Genomic DNA, 15,972 nt, shown 5'->3' with positions numbered 1-15,972 from the left:
GTTTTCTTACACACACACACACACACACACACACTCTCTGTCACGCTCTGTGTGCGTGTCAGTTGTAATTCACCCAACCCATGTCCTCTTGGGTAGCCTGTGGTCATCCTTGGTTACCACTGTCACAGGATATATCTAGTTCAGACCTGTCTTTCTCTGTGTCTTTGTGTCTCTCTCTGTTTGTCTCTTACTCTGTCAGATCAGCGTCAGAATTATTACAGGATGTACCTAACACCTGTCAACTTGTCCCAACCTTGAAATAAAAAAACCTGAACAACCACAGGGGGGAAAAGGAACAATTGTTTGAGGGGGAGAATGTTCAACCTGTCACAAACTCAAGGTAATTTTCTTTACTGACCAGCCCCTGGGTGCTGGGAGCGGCGGGCAGCCCCCCTACGGCCTCCGTGGTAACCTTTGCTTCCATCGTGGAGGAGGAGAAACAGCAGGAGGCTGCACTGATCCGTAGCCGAGAGAAACTGCTTGCACTCATTCAGGTAACGTGTGTGTGTGTGTGTGTGTGTGTGTGTGTGTGTGTGTGTGTGTGTGTGTGTGTGTGTGTGTGTGTGTGTGTGTGTGTGTGTAGAAATTTGTAGCAGATGTTTACTATGCACACTGTGCTTTTCCTTTCACTGCGAGCTTGTCTGTCCAACTCACATACTCAACTCAGTGCACTCAATTTGATGGTCTTATGTCTGTTAAATTGTCTGTCCTTAATCACTGTGAGCTTGTCTGTCCAACTCACATACTCAACTCAGTGCACTCAGTTTGATGGTCTTATGTCTGTTAAATTGTCTGTCCTTAATGGTGTGCCCCAAGGCTCTGTACTTGGTCCTCTCTTATTCACTATTTATATAAATGATTTAGACAAAAATGTCCAAAATGCACTTCATTTTAATGCTGATATTTACTGTTGTGCCTCGTCTCTTACAAAAGCTTTCCAGAACTTGCAAACTGCTTTTTATACTGTTCAACATACCTTGTGTCAATTGAAGCTTATCCTCAATACTGACTAAACTAATGGTGTTTTCTAATGCAAGAAATAGACCTCTGAACCTTTCACATATTACTACTTGTCAGGGCAAGGAGATTGAGGTTGTAACCTCATATAAATATCTTGGAATTTTAATTGATGACGGCCTCTCTTTTAAATTGCATATTCAACAACTTACAAAAAAATTGAAGCTGAAATTGGGATTTTATTTTAGGAATAAGGCCTGTTTTTCTTTTGAAGCCAGAAGGAGGCTAGTATCAGCTACATTTATGCCTTTACTAGACTATGGGGATATTTTATATATGAATGCTTCCGCTCAGTGTTTGAGATCAATTGACACTCTTTACCATGGCACTTTGAGATTTATTTTAAACTGCAAAACCTTCTCTGGCCTTCTCTAGTCACTCGTAGGCTCAGTCACTGGTATACTTTTATTTACAAAGCCATTTTGGGTTTACCACCTTTATATTTTGGGCATTTTTATTGTTCAGAAATGTGGTGGTTATTCTCTTAGTTCGCTGAACTTTATCCTGCTAACTGTTCCAAATGTCCGAACTGAATTTGGTAAAAGGGCTTTTATGTACTCTGTGCCATCGTCTTGGAACACCTTACAAATACTTTTAAACTGGAAGAACTTGTCCCGTTTGGTGTTTTTAAATCACTGATGAAGGATTTTGAGGCTGATTTCCTGACTTGTCAATGTTTTTAATTTGCTGTTTTTGATTTTGTTATACTCTTGTGAATTCAATGTTTTTTACTAGATTACTTGTAGTTTTTCATGTTGTCTGTAATTTTTGTAATGACTTGGTGCTGCCTATCTTGGCCAGGACGCTCTTGAAAAAGAGATTTTAAATCTCAATGAGCCCTTCCTGGTTAAATAAAGGTTAATAATAACGTACCTTGATAAGTGTCTCCTAAGAGGAAATCAGAAATACTTAGTTCTTTCACCTCTGTCTAATGTCAGTAGAAATTACTTGTTTCCAGCTGTGCCTTTTGACAGCTGCCTAGACTTGGCTGTGACTTTAAAACACTCCAACTGTGTTTGTATGTCCCCCTCTCTCCTCCTTGCAGATTGAGGAGGCAGCGATCCAAGAGCTTTTGCATCACTATGGCGCCCGCAACAACCCCAACGAGATGATTGTGGTGGAGAGGTCTGTCCAGGGGCCCATCGCCACCCCCTTCTGGAACAAACACTGAGACGTCACACCCACATAGCGTTGTGAGACGTCACACCCACATAGCGTTGTGAGACGTCACACCCACATAGCGTTGTGAGACGTCACACCCACATAGCGTTGTGAGACGTCACACCCACATATCCTTATGTATCTCCTGTCAGTCAGTGTTACGATATACCCCAGGCCCAGTTGTGCCAGTGGGCTGGGTCTGACGCAGGTCTTTTATGCTTAACTCCAGTGTTCTTTTCTCGTGTTAACCTTTTGAGAGTGTCCCTGAGGAAGGAACGGTGGGGGAGAAAAGATTGAGGTATATAAGTTACGACTCCCATGTTATGCACGTTTTTTGCAATCAAAACATGAGTAAAGAGATTCTTCCAAAAAGTTTCAGCCATTTTAAAATATGTTCACAGTAGTTAAGTAGTTGCCAAAGACAAAGTATATAAGGAAATGGAGCAGTCCAAACTACAAATTGGGTCCAAAACTACATTACCCAGCAGGATGTGCGTAAGCTGTGTGCCAATTAGGGAAAGTACTACAGCACGAGTTCCTCTGAGGAGAACTAGGCCGAAAAAGTCGGAGCCTGGAGTTCAGAGGCTAGCCTGATCTGGTTGCTACCTATTTCTACTTTATGAGTTGGGAAATTAGTTGTGTTCTGGATATATTGTGTGATGCAGTGTAGTTGAGTTATGAAAGGAGGAGGGTAGCGAGTGACGGTGTCATGCATCCTGCCATTTTCTAATGTGAGCTAATTGCATATGAGAGTTCGCTGGTGTTTCCCTTTTATCAGAGTTATAGGACAAGCTGACGAGTGTTTGTGCCTTGCTTCCACCCTGAAGATCCTCTGATGTACACACACTAATATTTTCACTACTTTCTGGCTGGCTGTATTTGAGTTGTTTTCCTTTTATTTTGTGTTCTGGAGCCGATGTGTGGGCTTGGTAGCCCAGACTCGGACCATGTAAACCCAGTCTTATTCCATCCAGCACACTTCGTTTGAGACTTTGGATGTGAGAAAATGGCATGCAATAAAACTCACCTGTGCAACGACCATGTTTCCTGGTTCTATCACTCTTATTGTAGAATTGCTATTCTAATTATTTGTGCTGTATTACAATAGGCCTGTCTTGTGTTATGCAAAACAGAAGGGTGGGTGAATGTCCAAGGCTAATGATATAGTTCTGTGTGATGTCTGTAGTGTCCCCACAAGAATGTAGGCATTCGCCCTCAAGCTCCCCGACAAATGTAGCTCTCGCTGAATCGATCTCAATGGAAACATTGAATGCCTCTCTCCACTCTAACATCTGTGCTCTGCATAAATAAACAACCGTTAAACGCCTACCCGTGATGACCCTGCCATGGAAAGAGAGGAAGGGTGGTGATTAAGGTAATTAAGTAATCCTAATAGTCCTAAGTTGATACAGTATGACATCAGGAGTCAGCCAGAGACTGAGACCTGAGTTCCTAGTGCTTACTCCATTAAGCTCAATTAGTCAAAATGGAGATGATGCGTTACACAGAAAGGCTCTCAGAAAGACTTGGCTCCATGTCAGGTCGGAATGGTCCAGCTAGGTCACTGACAGGCACACGACGTATGCCTCCTGCTAAAAACGTTTACCTCAGATGTGAAGTGTTTACCTCATTAGTCGTTTACCTCCTGCTCATGAGCGTGACATACTCCAGAGATGCTCTCCTGCGCAGAATTGAACTATATGAATGTGGATATCTCCTGAAAATCTCCATGTTCATAGAATGTAACAGAGAGCTGAATTTCCATCTAATGGGTAACATATTTTTTTATATTTAACTTCTAAAAATATATCTATTTACTTGAGTTCCAACTTTGAGCATGTACGGTAGTGTCAACCCTGAGTGTTTCATATCTGTGACGATTGAGTAAAATGCCTCTCAAATGTCATTGCCTGCAATGACAACAAGCTCAGTCCGATGATGCTGTGACACACCGCCCCAGACCAAGATGGACCCTCCACCTCCAAATCGATCCCGCTCCAGAGTACAGACCTCGGTGTAACGCTCATTCCTTCGACGATAAACGCGAATCCGACCATCACCCCTGGTGAGACAAAACGACTCGTCAGTGAAGAGCACTTTTTGCCAGTCCTGTCTGGTCCAGCGACGGTGGGTTTGTGCCCATTGGCGACGTTGTTGCCTGTGATGTCTGGTGAGGACCTGCCTTACAACAGGCCTGCAAACCCTCAGTCCAACCTCTCTAAGCCTATTGCGGACAGTCTGAGCACTGATGGAGGGATTGTGCGTTCCTCGTGTAACTCGGGCAGTTGTTGCCATCCTGTACCTGTCCCGAAGGTGTGATGTTCGGATGTACCGATCCTGTTCAGGCGTTGTTACACGTGGTCTGCCACTGTGAGGATGATCAGCTGTCTGTCCTGTCTCCCTGTAGCGCTGTCTTAGGCGTCTCACAGTACAGACATTGCAATTTATTGCCCTGGCTACATCTGCAGTCCTCATGTCTCCTCGCAGCATGCCTAAGGCACATTCACACAGATGAGCAGGGACATGGGCATCTTTCTTTTGGTGTTTTTCAGAGTCAGTTGAAAGGCCTCTTTAGTGTCCTAAGTTTTCATAACTGTGACCTTAATTGCCTACCGTCTGTAAGCTGTTAGTATCTTAACGACCGTTCCACAGGTGCATGTTCATTAATTGTTTATGGTTCATTGAACATGCATGGGAAACAGTGTTTAACCCTTTACAATGAAGATCTGTGAAGTTATTTGGATTTTTACAAATTATCTTTGAAAGACAGGGTCCTGAAAAAGAGGTGTAACTTTTTTTGTTGCTGAGTTTAGTTGTGTACAGGTGTGGGGGGCTGCCTCCCCCCTATCTGACTCAGAGGGGTTGGATTAAATGAGGAAGACACATTTCTTTTGAATGCATTCAGTTGTGCGACTGACTAGGTATCCCCTTTCCCATATGGGGGAGTGAATGCTGTAGGTGTTTGTTCCCCTGTGTGCTGCGTGTGTCAGGTTCTTGTCCAGTTCTGGTGTTTAGGTCACCACAGACTAGTATATGTCCCTGGGTCTGGAAATCGTTGATCTCCATTTCTAGGATGAAGAAGCTGTCGTCATTAAAGTATGGGTCGTCTTTTGGGGGGATATTGGTAGCACACAGGTGGACATTTTTCTCTGTTGAGATTGACTTATTTATTTCTAACCAGATGTAAAATGCTCCTGTTTTGATTAACTTAATGGAGTGGGTTAGGTCTGATCTAACAAATTGGCATACCCCTTGACTCTTCCCTGTTTCACTCTTGGTAGCTTGGTGGATGGGACTACCAGGTAGCCTAGAGGGCAACCAGTGTGTCCATCACCTCTATACCATGTTTCTCGATCTTCCATCTCGTCATTTCCTAACATCCAGTGGGTAGGTGGTCCAACCGTTTGAGTAAAATAAATGTCTCTCCCTGTGTTGTATTCACGAGGCACAAAAAAAGAAGAAACGGGGAGATACTATCTACACTTGTTCAGTAAGAAACACTAGTTTTTGTTTTCTGTTGCGCAACGTTCTGCTACGTTGTGCTCTCATAAATACGACCCTGATGAGCGTAACAGAGCAGCAAGCCAGACATTCTGGGAGCACAGTCCTCCTGTGGAGGAACAGAAAAGAGACAGCATTTCTGTCCGTTCTTTCCTTCATCCTGCAGATGGGAAGCTCATAGTACCGTCAGTTGCCCTCCAGGCCAGCCAGAGGAGATACTGTACCTCAGGATTAATATGTTTATTGAGAAAAGGGAACATGCTATACGCTCCACGCAATACCATTTCCTTCCATCCCACATTCCCAGTCTGTGATATGGCGCTCTGATCCAACCCGGGGCATGGAAGATTCCAGGCAAAGGCCTAGCTACACCTGTGTTGTATTCATTAGTGCCCACCGTAGCAAAAAAAAAAAAAAAAACGATAGTTTCTTGTTGGACAAGAAACAATTGAATGTGATTTTTGTCTTCCACCGGAATGGACATTTTCACACACCCCACCTTACTTCGACTTACTCAGTTGAATGAGACCTTAATCATTGTCCCTCTGTTTTAGAGCAAAATTTGAGGCTTCGTAATAACGGTGAGTCAGTCTTTGGCTTCATCTTATTATTCATGTCAGCCCCACCTCATTGTGTGACAGGGATCCTCATTTTGGAAATGAAAGGGTGATGAGAATGGACATGAGAGTAAGGTGATGAGTAGAATTTAAGATGGCGCCAAAGAGGATGACTGACGTTTTACATGCCCGTAACCAATTGTGCTATTTTGTTTGTAAATTATTTTTTTATATGTTGCTGCTACCGTCTCTTATGACTGAAAATAACTTCTGGACATCAGAACTGGGATTACTCACCACAAATTTCTACCTTTTAACGAGTCCCACAAAAAATATATACTGCACTCCTGCGAACAGGCCCAGATCCCTGTCATTTGCGTAAAGAAAAGACAGAGGAAAAGAGGACGCAGATCGGGCTGCCTTTGGAGAATACGTAGGCAAGCAAGTAAACTCCCACTGCCATCAATTCTACTTGCTAACATGCAATCATTGGAAAATAAAATTGATGACCTACGATTACAATTATCCTACCAACGGGACATTAAGAACTGTAATATGTTTCACTGAGTCGTGGCTAAACAATGACATGGATAATATAGCGCTGGAGGGATTTTCAATGCACCGGCAGAACAGAGAAGCTACGTCTGGTAAGATGAGGGGTGGGGGTGTGTGTCTTTTTGTCAATAATAGCTGGTGCGCGATGTCTAATATAAAAGAAGTATCGAGGTATTGCTTGCCTGAGGTAGAGTACCTTATGATAAGCTGTAGACCACACTATCTACCAAGAGAGTTCTCATCTATGTTATTCGTAGCCATCTATTTACCACCACAGACCGATGCTGGCACTAAGACCATACTCAACCAACTCTGTAAGGCCATAAGCAAACCAAGAAAATACTCACTCAGAAGCGGCGTTCCTAGTGACTTGGGACTTTAATGCAGGCAAATTTAAATCCGTTTTACAACATTTTTCCCAGCATGTCTCATCTGCAACCAGAGGTAAAAAAGCTCTTGACCACCTTTTACGCCACACACAGAGATGCATACAAAGCTCTCCCCTACCCTCCATTTGGCAAATCTTACCATAATTCTATCCTCCTTATTCCTGCTTACAAGCAAAAACTAAAGCAGGAAGTACCAGTGACTCGCTCAATACGGAAATGGTCAGACGCGGATGCTACGCTACAGGACTGTTTTTCTAGGGATTCATCCAATGGCATTGAGGAGTATACCACCTCAGTCATCGGCAGCATCAATAAGTGCATCGACTACATCGTCCCCACAGTGACCGTACATGCATATCACACCAGAAGCCATGGATTACAGGCAACATCCGCATCGAACTAAATGCTAGAGCTGCCACTTTCAAGGAGCAGGACACTAATCCGGACACTTATAAGAAATTTAGCTAGGCCCTCAGACGAACCATCAAACAAGCAAAGCATCAGGGCTTGAAAACTATTACGAACTACAAAGGGAAACCCAGATGCGAGCTGCCCAGTGATGCGAGCCTACCAGTCGCACGAGAGCACTAGCTGTTCTGGATGACTGTCTGATAATGCTCTCTGTAGCCGATGTGAGGAAGACCTTTAAACAGTTCAACATTCACAAAGCAGCGGGATTACCAGGACGTGTACTCAAAGCATGCGCAGATCAACTGGCAAGTGTCATCACTGACATTTTCAATCTCTCCCTGACTGAGTCTGTAATACCTACGTGTTTCAAGCATAGTCCCTGTGCCCAATGAAACGAAATGTAACCTGCCTAAATGATTACCGTCCCGTAGCACTCACGTCGGTAGCCATGAAGTGCTTTGAAAGGCTGGTCATGGCTCACATCAACAGCATCCTCCCGGATACCCTAGACCCACTCCAATTCGCATACCGCCTCAGCAGATCCACAGATGACGCCATCTCAATTGCACTCCACACTGCACTTTCCCACTTGGAAAAAAGGAACACCTAGATGGGAATACTGTTCATTGACTACAGCTCAACACCATAGTGCTCATCACTAAGCTAAGGACCCTGGGACTAAACACCTTCCTCTGCAACTGGATCCTGGACTTCCTGACGGGCCACCCCCAGGTGGTAAGGCAACAACATATCTGCCACGCTGATCCTCAAACACTGGGGCCCCTCAGGGGTGTGTCCTGTCCTTGTCTCCCTGTTCACACACGACTGCGTGGCCAAACACTACTACAACACATTCAAGTTTGCTGACGACACAACAGTGGTAGGCCTGATCACCGACAATGATGAGACAGCCTATAGGGAGGTCAGAGAACTGGCATTGTGGTGCCATGACAACAACCTCTCCCTCAATGTGAGCAAGACAAAGGAGCTGATCATAGACTACAAGAAAAGGTGGGCCGAACTGGCCCACATTAACGTCAACGGGGCTGTAGTGGAGCAGGGTCGAGAGTTTCGAGTTCCTTGGTGTCCATATCACCAACGATCTATCATGGTCCAAACACAACTAGACAGTCGTGAAGAGGGCACGACAAAACCTATTCCCCCTCAGGAGACTGAAAAGATTTTGCATGGGTCTCCAGATCCTCAAAAAGTTCTACAGCTGCACCATCGAGAGCATCCTGACTGGTTGCATCACCGCCTGATTTGGCAAATGCTCGGCATCTGACAGTAAGGCGCTACAGAGGGTAGTGCGTACAGGCCAGTACATCACAGTACATCACTGCCAAGCTTCCTGCAATCCAGGACCTATATAATAGGCGGTGTCAGAGGAAGCGCATAAAATTGTCAGAGACTCCAGTCACCCAAGTCATAGACTGTTTTTTCTGCTACTGCACGGCAAGCGGTACCAGAGCGCCAAGTCTAGGACCAAAAAGCTCCTTAATAGCTTCTACCCCAAACCATAAGACTGCTGAACAATTAATCAAATGGCCACCGGACTATTACATTGACCCCCCCCCCTCCATTTGTTTTGTACACTGCTGCGACTCGCAGTTTATTATCTAGGCATAGTCACTTCACCCCTACCTACATGTACAAATTACCTACATGTACAAATTACCCCCGCACACCGACTCGGTACTGGTACACCCTGTATATAGCCTTGTTATTGTGTTACTTTTTATTATTTTTTACTTTAGTTTATTTGGTAAATATTTTCTTAACTCTTCTTGAACTGCACTGTTGGTTAAGGGCTTGTAAGTAAGCACTTCACGGTATACTTGTTGTATTCGGGCGCATGTGACATAAAGTTTGATTTGAATACAACCCTGACTCACATCGCAATTTATCAACTATATTTCACAAGTGTTCACACCTACAGCAAACAACTATAGCAAGATAAGCTTATGGGTTCAGGGTGAGAGAATATCATTTCTGGCCACACCAGGCTCAAAATGAGCAGTTCAATAAAGATGATGTTCTAATAGAACTCAACACAGAACATCCTATAATGCACTAATGATACGAGTATTTCACTTAAGTGGGCTGTGCGACTGTGGACTGATTTACGGTCTGTGCTTTCGGCTCTGTCCCTAATTAAGGTGGCCTTTGACTCTGGCCCTCTATAGGTTGTAGTCTTACATCACTTTTGAGACTGACGCAGTATCTAACAAGAACACAATTCTGTTGTACCTCTTTGACTCTGTGACACGTCACTTTAACTCACTAGAGAGTGTCCGACAGTCCGAGACTGTCCAAGAACATCCATAAGTTGTGTGTTAAAGAGATATTCATACGCTGCAGTCCTCACCCGTCCATTGGCTAAAGTCCCTTCCAGCAGCTTATAGTCTCTCTTCATAGCCACAGAGAGTGGTTAGAGCCCCGGCCAGCACTCCCAATCCCACTTAGCGGTCATGGAGCCAGTTAAGCATGGATTACTTGACTGCTCCACAATCGTCAGCTCAGCTGGCTGCTTTAGACCATTAAGGTCCGTTCCCAAGACAAGCTTGCACTGAGCGTGCCCACAACGTGCCGTCCTGCCATCTTGGCTGCTGTCTGGGGACGTCTTTGAAGCTCAATGAGGTTGGTGATTTGATGGGCTAAAACCTGGACCGCACCAAACATCCCGTCCTACTGGCCACTTGGCTGGACAACCAGGCTGCAGAAAATAGACCTTTTTGTTTCTGTTGCTAGGCGGTGGACAAACCAAGGGTTGACATGACATTGTTTGGTCAGTTGTAGGTTTGTTGTATTCAGTCTTCGCCCACTACCTTTGTGAGGAGCCAAACTCCTATCACTTCCTATCCACGACATTATTGAATTAACAGCTCAATTAAAATGAGTTAATAGATTAGAAAACCCCCTGAAATACACCGTGGTAGGTGTACACGAGTGCCAAAGTTTGGAGGCTTTGCTATATTGGCCTAGCTGAGCCAGAGGTCCAGGTGTTAGGGCAGAGGTCTAGTGATGGTTGATGGCGTACGGTTGGACTGGAGAATGTAAGCCAGCCAAGCCAACACAACACATGACAGGTGGAGGGTGAACCCACACAGCACAGCACACAGGTCAGATCAAATAGGGTCTGCTATGCCCATCACTCCCTAAAATGCTTTAGCAGCTAGCGGTGTGCTTTCCTTCTCCGGTGTCACTGGACTCCCTAGTTGTCAGATCATATACAGCCCATAATCCGGCCTATGAGACCTCCACTAGGACAGAGATGGGCCTCTCTGTGTCTCCCTGAAACACGACCCGTACTGTTATCCTCAGTACGGCCCTGACAAAAGAAACCCAGATCAGTCTCACCATGCACCTACACACACACACGCGTGTGAACGTGCACACACGCATCATATGCACGCACACACACATGCATGCATGCGCACTCACACACAGTCACACGCACGCCGGTGAAGTAGGAAACATCCATATTAAAGCAGCTGCTGCTTTTTTTAGTTGCCACGACCCTATCTCACCAGGAGTCAAAACACATTGACTGAGAAAAGCTGGAAATCCCATTCCGTCCGGGAGCTTCTGATCCACACCCAAAACTAACTGTGCCGTCAGTGCCAGGAATGTCACTTCGACTGGACAAACTAATGCGACCCACCTGGAAATCCAGTCATCTTAGGCAGGGGGAAGGGGGAGACAGAGTGAAAGAGGTAGAGGAATAAGAGGAGGACACGGATTACTTAAACCCTGCAGAACTGCAGGTATAATGCTTTATGAATTGTTATAAGCGTATGACCTTTCATAATGGCTCAAGACATATAATACAGTTATGTGGGAAATGTTTATTTGACTCAATGCTTGATATTTTGTCAGGATCATAATGAGTTTAGACGTTATTGAGGAGTCATGAATGCGTATGACATGTCTTACACTGCATTATAACCTCCTCATAATGCTGCCGCCTCATTATACCTGCAGGCTTTAAGTAAAGTGCTACAAATCAAACCTTAAGCTCTTTATCCCCACAAAATGCACTGCCCATACAACTTCTAAGATAATCGACTTCGCAATCTTGCAAAATGCATCTTGCATCACCGTCAGTGGTATTTGCAGATAACATGCAAGAGTTCCGGTCCTGGTCTCTACTATAGCTCTACACAAAAAATATATATAATATAAGGTAGTTCACGTTACTCACTTCAACTGCCAAGAGGAAACAGATTAGCCAAGATGTTTGTCAGTTTCCACACAACTTCACAGCCAAAGAGAGGAGATACAAACACATCTAAAACACATGCTGCTGAAAGGAGTTGTCTACATTATGAAAACTTTTTTGCTCATTTGCCCGCACTAATCAATTGCTTAATGTAGAATGATTGAATAACTTGAAATTATGCAAAGTGGGTAAAGACACAGATATAGTGAAGGAAAGGGTAAAAGGTGTGAAAAAATACAGAGCACTTCAAATCCTCCGCATAAATCCTATGAAAGTCATACCCCACATTAAATAAAACTTTTCTATCTATATGACCTATTCCAACCATCTTAGTTTGGCATCTGTAAAACGTTTCAGAGCGATTGTGGCAACGTATGTGTACGAACAGATATTTTTGCATTTGCTATAGGCCTAAGTCCCCACTCCCATCTAATCAGTGCCTCGGTACTCATTCACTCATGTTAGAGCATAATAACCGGTGCTTCCATCCCCTCCTGTTAAAATGAGGTCAGATGAGAGAGGTCAGACCGGCTCGATTGCTCTTAATGAGATAGAAATTCTCATCATGCCGCTAGAGGACCCTGGACCTCCATGGCCCTCTGGGCAATCCACATACTGACACCACAACTCATGCATCTCATCCAGCACATTAAAATAGGTCTAACTAGAAAACACACGAGTGCACTCTCCCCGGAACCGCATCGCCAAAATGTATTTGAGAGCCCTGCTCTCTATCCAACTCATTAGCATGATGTGTTAATGTGTAGTTCCTCTCCATATGATCTGAGGAATTAGCTAGCTAGCCGCACTGCTCGACTAAAGCGACTCTCGCTCACAAAACATGTTAAGTTAGCTATTGTATTTTGTTTTCAAAACATTAGGTTTCAGACGTCAATGACCTTCATTAGTTGTTGTTGTTAGATGTGGAAGATGCAGACGAGTGAAGAATAGTGACTAAGACATTAGATTCTAACTCCTCGACCGTCTCTTACTCTAAAGATGAGCTCAAGGGGAGAGGATGTGGCTGTCCGAGAGGATGCGACTCTTCACGGTGCATCAATCCAATGGTTCCTGTCAGCTGGTTGGCACAGTGAAAACCCTGGCTTCTCTTCGTTTATTGGGCCGAACTGTCCTGATCATTTTTTTATGGACCCTGGGGGCAGGCTCTCTGTGAGTGTAAAAGATCGGTTTTACGAGGGAGAGGGCCAACAATCACAGTTGCGAAATAAGATATTTTCAGATGTTGGGTCCTTCCGTGGTGCATTGACATGAAGAGTCTTTTCAACAGTGGTGTGTATTCATGGATGCCAAGGGAAGCCAGGCTTCCCCAAAAAATGTACCAACAAAAAAAGAAACAAATAATTTCTTTAATCTCTCTGTGTTTCATAATTTTCCTTCAAGTTGCAAGAGGCTGCATTTTTGTATTTCACCAGGGAAAGCCTCCGAGCGAGCGAAACAGACCCCACTTTTCTTTGTATGTGTAGCCCATCTATCTGATGCTGTCTGGTCAAAAAGAGTATGACAAAAAGAGTATGATACTGCACAGTACCGTGCAGTATTGAAGAGCCCTCACTGCTGCTCAATCATCCTATTTTCCCAACATAATTGAGGAAAATAAGAACAATCCAACATTTATTTTTGATACTGTCGCAAAGCTAACTAAAAAGCAGCAGGGGTGTGTCACTTGAATGGGTTGAGTCACTGATGTGATCTTCCTGTCTGGGTTGGCGCCCACCCTTGGGTTGTGCCGTGGCAGAGATCTTGGTGGGCTATACTCGGCCTTGTCTCAGGATGGTAAGTTGGTGGTTGAAGGTATCCCTCTAGTGGTGTGGGGGCTGTGCTTTGGCAAAGTGGGTGAGTTTATGTCCTGCCTGTTTGGGCCTGTCCGGGGGTATCATCGGACGGGGCCACAGTGTCACCCGACCCCTCCTGTCTCAGCCTCCAGTATTTATGCTGCAGTAGTTTATGTGTCGGGGGACTAGGGTCAGTCTGTTATATATGGAGTATTTCTCCTGTCTTATCCGGCGTCTTGTGTGAATTTAAGTATGCTCTCTAATTCTTTCTCTCTTTCGGAGGACCTGAGCCCTAGGACCATGCCTCAGGACTACCTGGCCTGATGACTTCTTGCTGTCCCCAGTCCACCTGGATGTGCTGCTGCTCCAGTTTCAACTGTTCTGCCTGCGGCTATGGAACCCTGACCTGTTCACCGGACGTGCTACCTGTCCCAGACCTGCTGTTTTCAACTCTCTAGAGACAGCAGGAGCGGTAGAGATACTCTTAATGATCGGCTATGAAAAACGAACTGACATTTATTCCTGAGGTGCTGACCTGTTGCACCGTCGACAACCACTGTGATTATTATTATTTGACCCTGCTGGTCATTTATGAACATTTGAACATCACCCGGCACAGCCAGAAGAGGACTGGCCACCCCTCATAGCCTGGTTCCTCTCTAGGTTTCTTCCTATGTTCTGGCCTTTCTAGGGAGTTTTTCCTAGCCACCGTGCTTCTACACCTGCATTGCATTTACATTTTACATTTAAGTCATTTAGCAGACGCTCTTATCCAGAGCGACTTACAAATTGGTGCATTCACCTTATGATATCCAGTGGAACAACCACTTTACAATAGTGCATCTAACTCTTTTAAGGGGGGGGGGGGGTTAGAAGGATTACTTTATCCTATCCTAGGTATTCCTTAAAGAGGTGGTGTTTCAGGTGTCTCCGGAAGGTGGTGATTGACTCCGCTGACCTGGCGTCGTGAGGGAGTTTGTTCCACCATTGGGGTGCCAGAGCAGCGAACAGTTTTGACTGGGCTGAGCGGGAACTGTACTTCCTCAGAGGTAGGGAGGCGAGCAGGCCAGAGGTGGATGAACGCAGTGCCCTTGTTTGGGTGTAGGGCCTGATCAGAGCCTGAAGGTACGGAGGTGCCGTTCCCCTCACAGCTCCGTAGGCAAGCACCATGGTCTTGTAGCAGATGCGAGCTTCAACTGGAAGCCAGTGGAGAGAGCGGAGGAGCGGGGTGACGTGAGAGAACTTGGGAAGGTTGAACACCAGACGGGCTGCGGCGTTCTGGATGAGTTGTAGGGGTTTAATGGCACAGGCAGGGAGCCCAGCCAACAGCGAGTTGCAGTAATCCAGACGGGAGATGACAAGTGCCTGGATTAGGACCTGCGCCGCTTCCTGTGTGAGGCAGGGTCGTACTCTGCGAATGTTGTAGAGCATGAACCTACAGGAACGGGTCACCGCCTTGATGTTAGTTGAGAACGACTTGCTGTTTGGGGTTTTAGGCTGGGTTTCTGTACAGCACTTTGAGATATCAGCTGATGCAAGAAGGGCTTTATAAATACATTTGATTTGGTTCCCGTAGCATCGAATGCAAGGGAAGCCAGCCTGCATTTGGCCTCCCTTGATAAAAACAATATAAAATAATAGTCAATCAGCATTGAGCTCAACTGTGAATGGTCCCGATTCACCCCCCAAAAAAGTGTCAATGGAAGCCAGTTTGGATTTGGCTTCACACCAATCACATCACGATCACAGCTAAACAACATTGACAGAAAAAACTTTAATTGTTGCATCTCACTGTGTTGTTTTCCTCCGGTGTCTAGCTAGCTAGCTAAAATTGTCCTGTTCCTAAATTAACCATGGATGGAGATAGGGATTTGGACTTGTGGTTTTTACTAAATTCTCCATACTGGCCAATGATAATAAAGGCGATTCTGAACCAACCATAAATTCATACATTGCCTCTGGCCTGAAAGGATGGAAGTTCAATATGTAGATAGATATAGTAGGCTAATGTTAACTAGCTGGTTCATCATTGCCCATGAAAGGAAGTTAGGCTAGCGAGCAAGCATTTTAGCCAGGACAACAAAAACTAAACGTGTGTAGCCTACCGTATGATAGTCATAGACCGTTTCGGCGACATGAGAGGAGGATGGCATTGGCGTTTCTCTACAAGTAGGGTGAGTCAACATGTTTTTTTTGTACTTGTACGTACACACACACACACACACACACACACACACACACACACACACACACACACACACACACACACACACACACACACACACACACACACACACACACACACACACACACACACAGAAATTGCTACCATGGACAGCCACATCATACACTGCTCAAAAAAATAA

At 45.0% G+C, this 15,972-nt stretch overlaps 1 protein-coding gene across 2 annotated transcripts in view; it reads left to right on the top strand.

Moving 5' to 3' along the window:
- LOC139573971 (inhibitor of Bruton tyrosine kinase-like) overlaps nucleotides 1-3,216 on the top strand; it is a 31,196-nt gene extending 27,980 nt beyond the window's left edge. Inside the window, exons 25-26 of one of the 2 annotated variants that reach the window (XM_071397996.1) lie at nucleotides 362-494; nucleotides 2,063-3,216. In XM_071397996.1, the coding sequence (XP_071254097.1) occupies nucleotides 362-494; nucleotides 2,063-2,188 (259 nt within the window). In that variant the 3' untranslated portion in view covers nucleotides 2,189-3,216. Of the gene's footprint in view, nucleotides 1-361; nucleotides 495-2,062 lie in introns of those variants that run through there. The other variant, XM_071397997.1, reaches the window with a different exon arrangement.
- Nucleotides 3,217-15,972: the final 12,756 nt, after the last annotated feature.

Source organism: Salvelinus alpinus, chromosome 4, assembly GCF_045679555.1.
Source record: "Salvelinus alpinus chromosome 4, SLU_Salpinus.1, whole genome shotgun sequence".
Lineage (NCBI taxonomy): Eukaryota > Metazoa > Chordata > Actinopteri > Salmoniformes > Salmonidae > Salvelinus > Salvelinus alpinus.
Note: the sequence above shows the minus strand (reverse complement) of the source record. Positions and strands in the feature narration are given on the sequence as shown.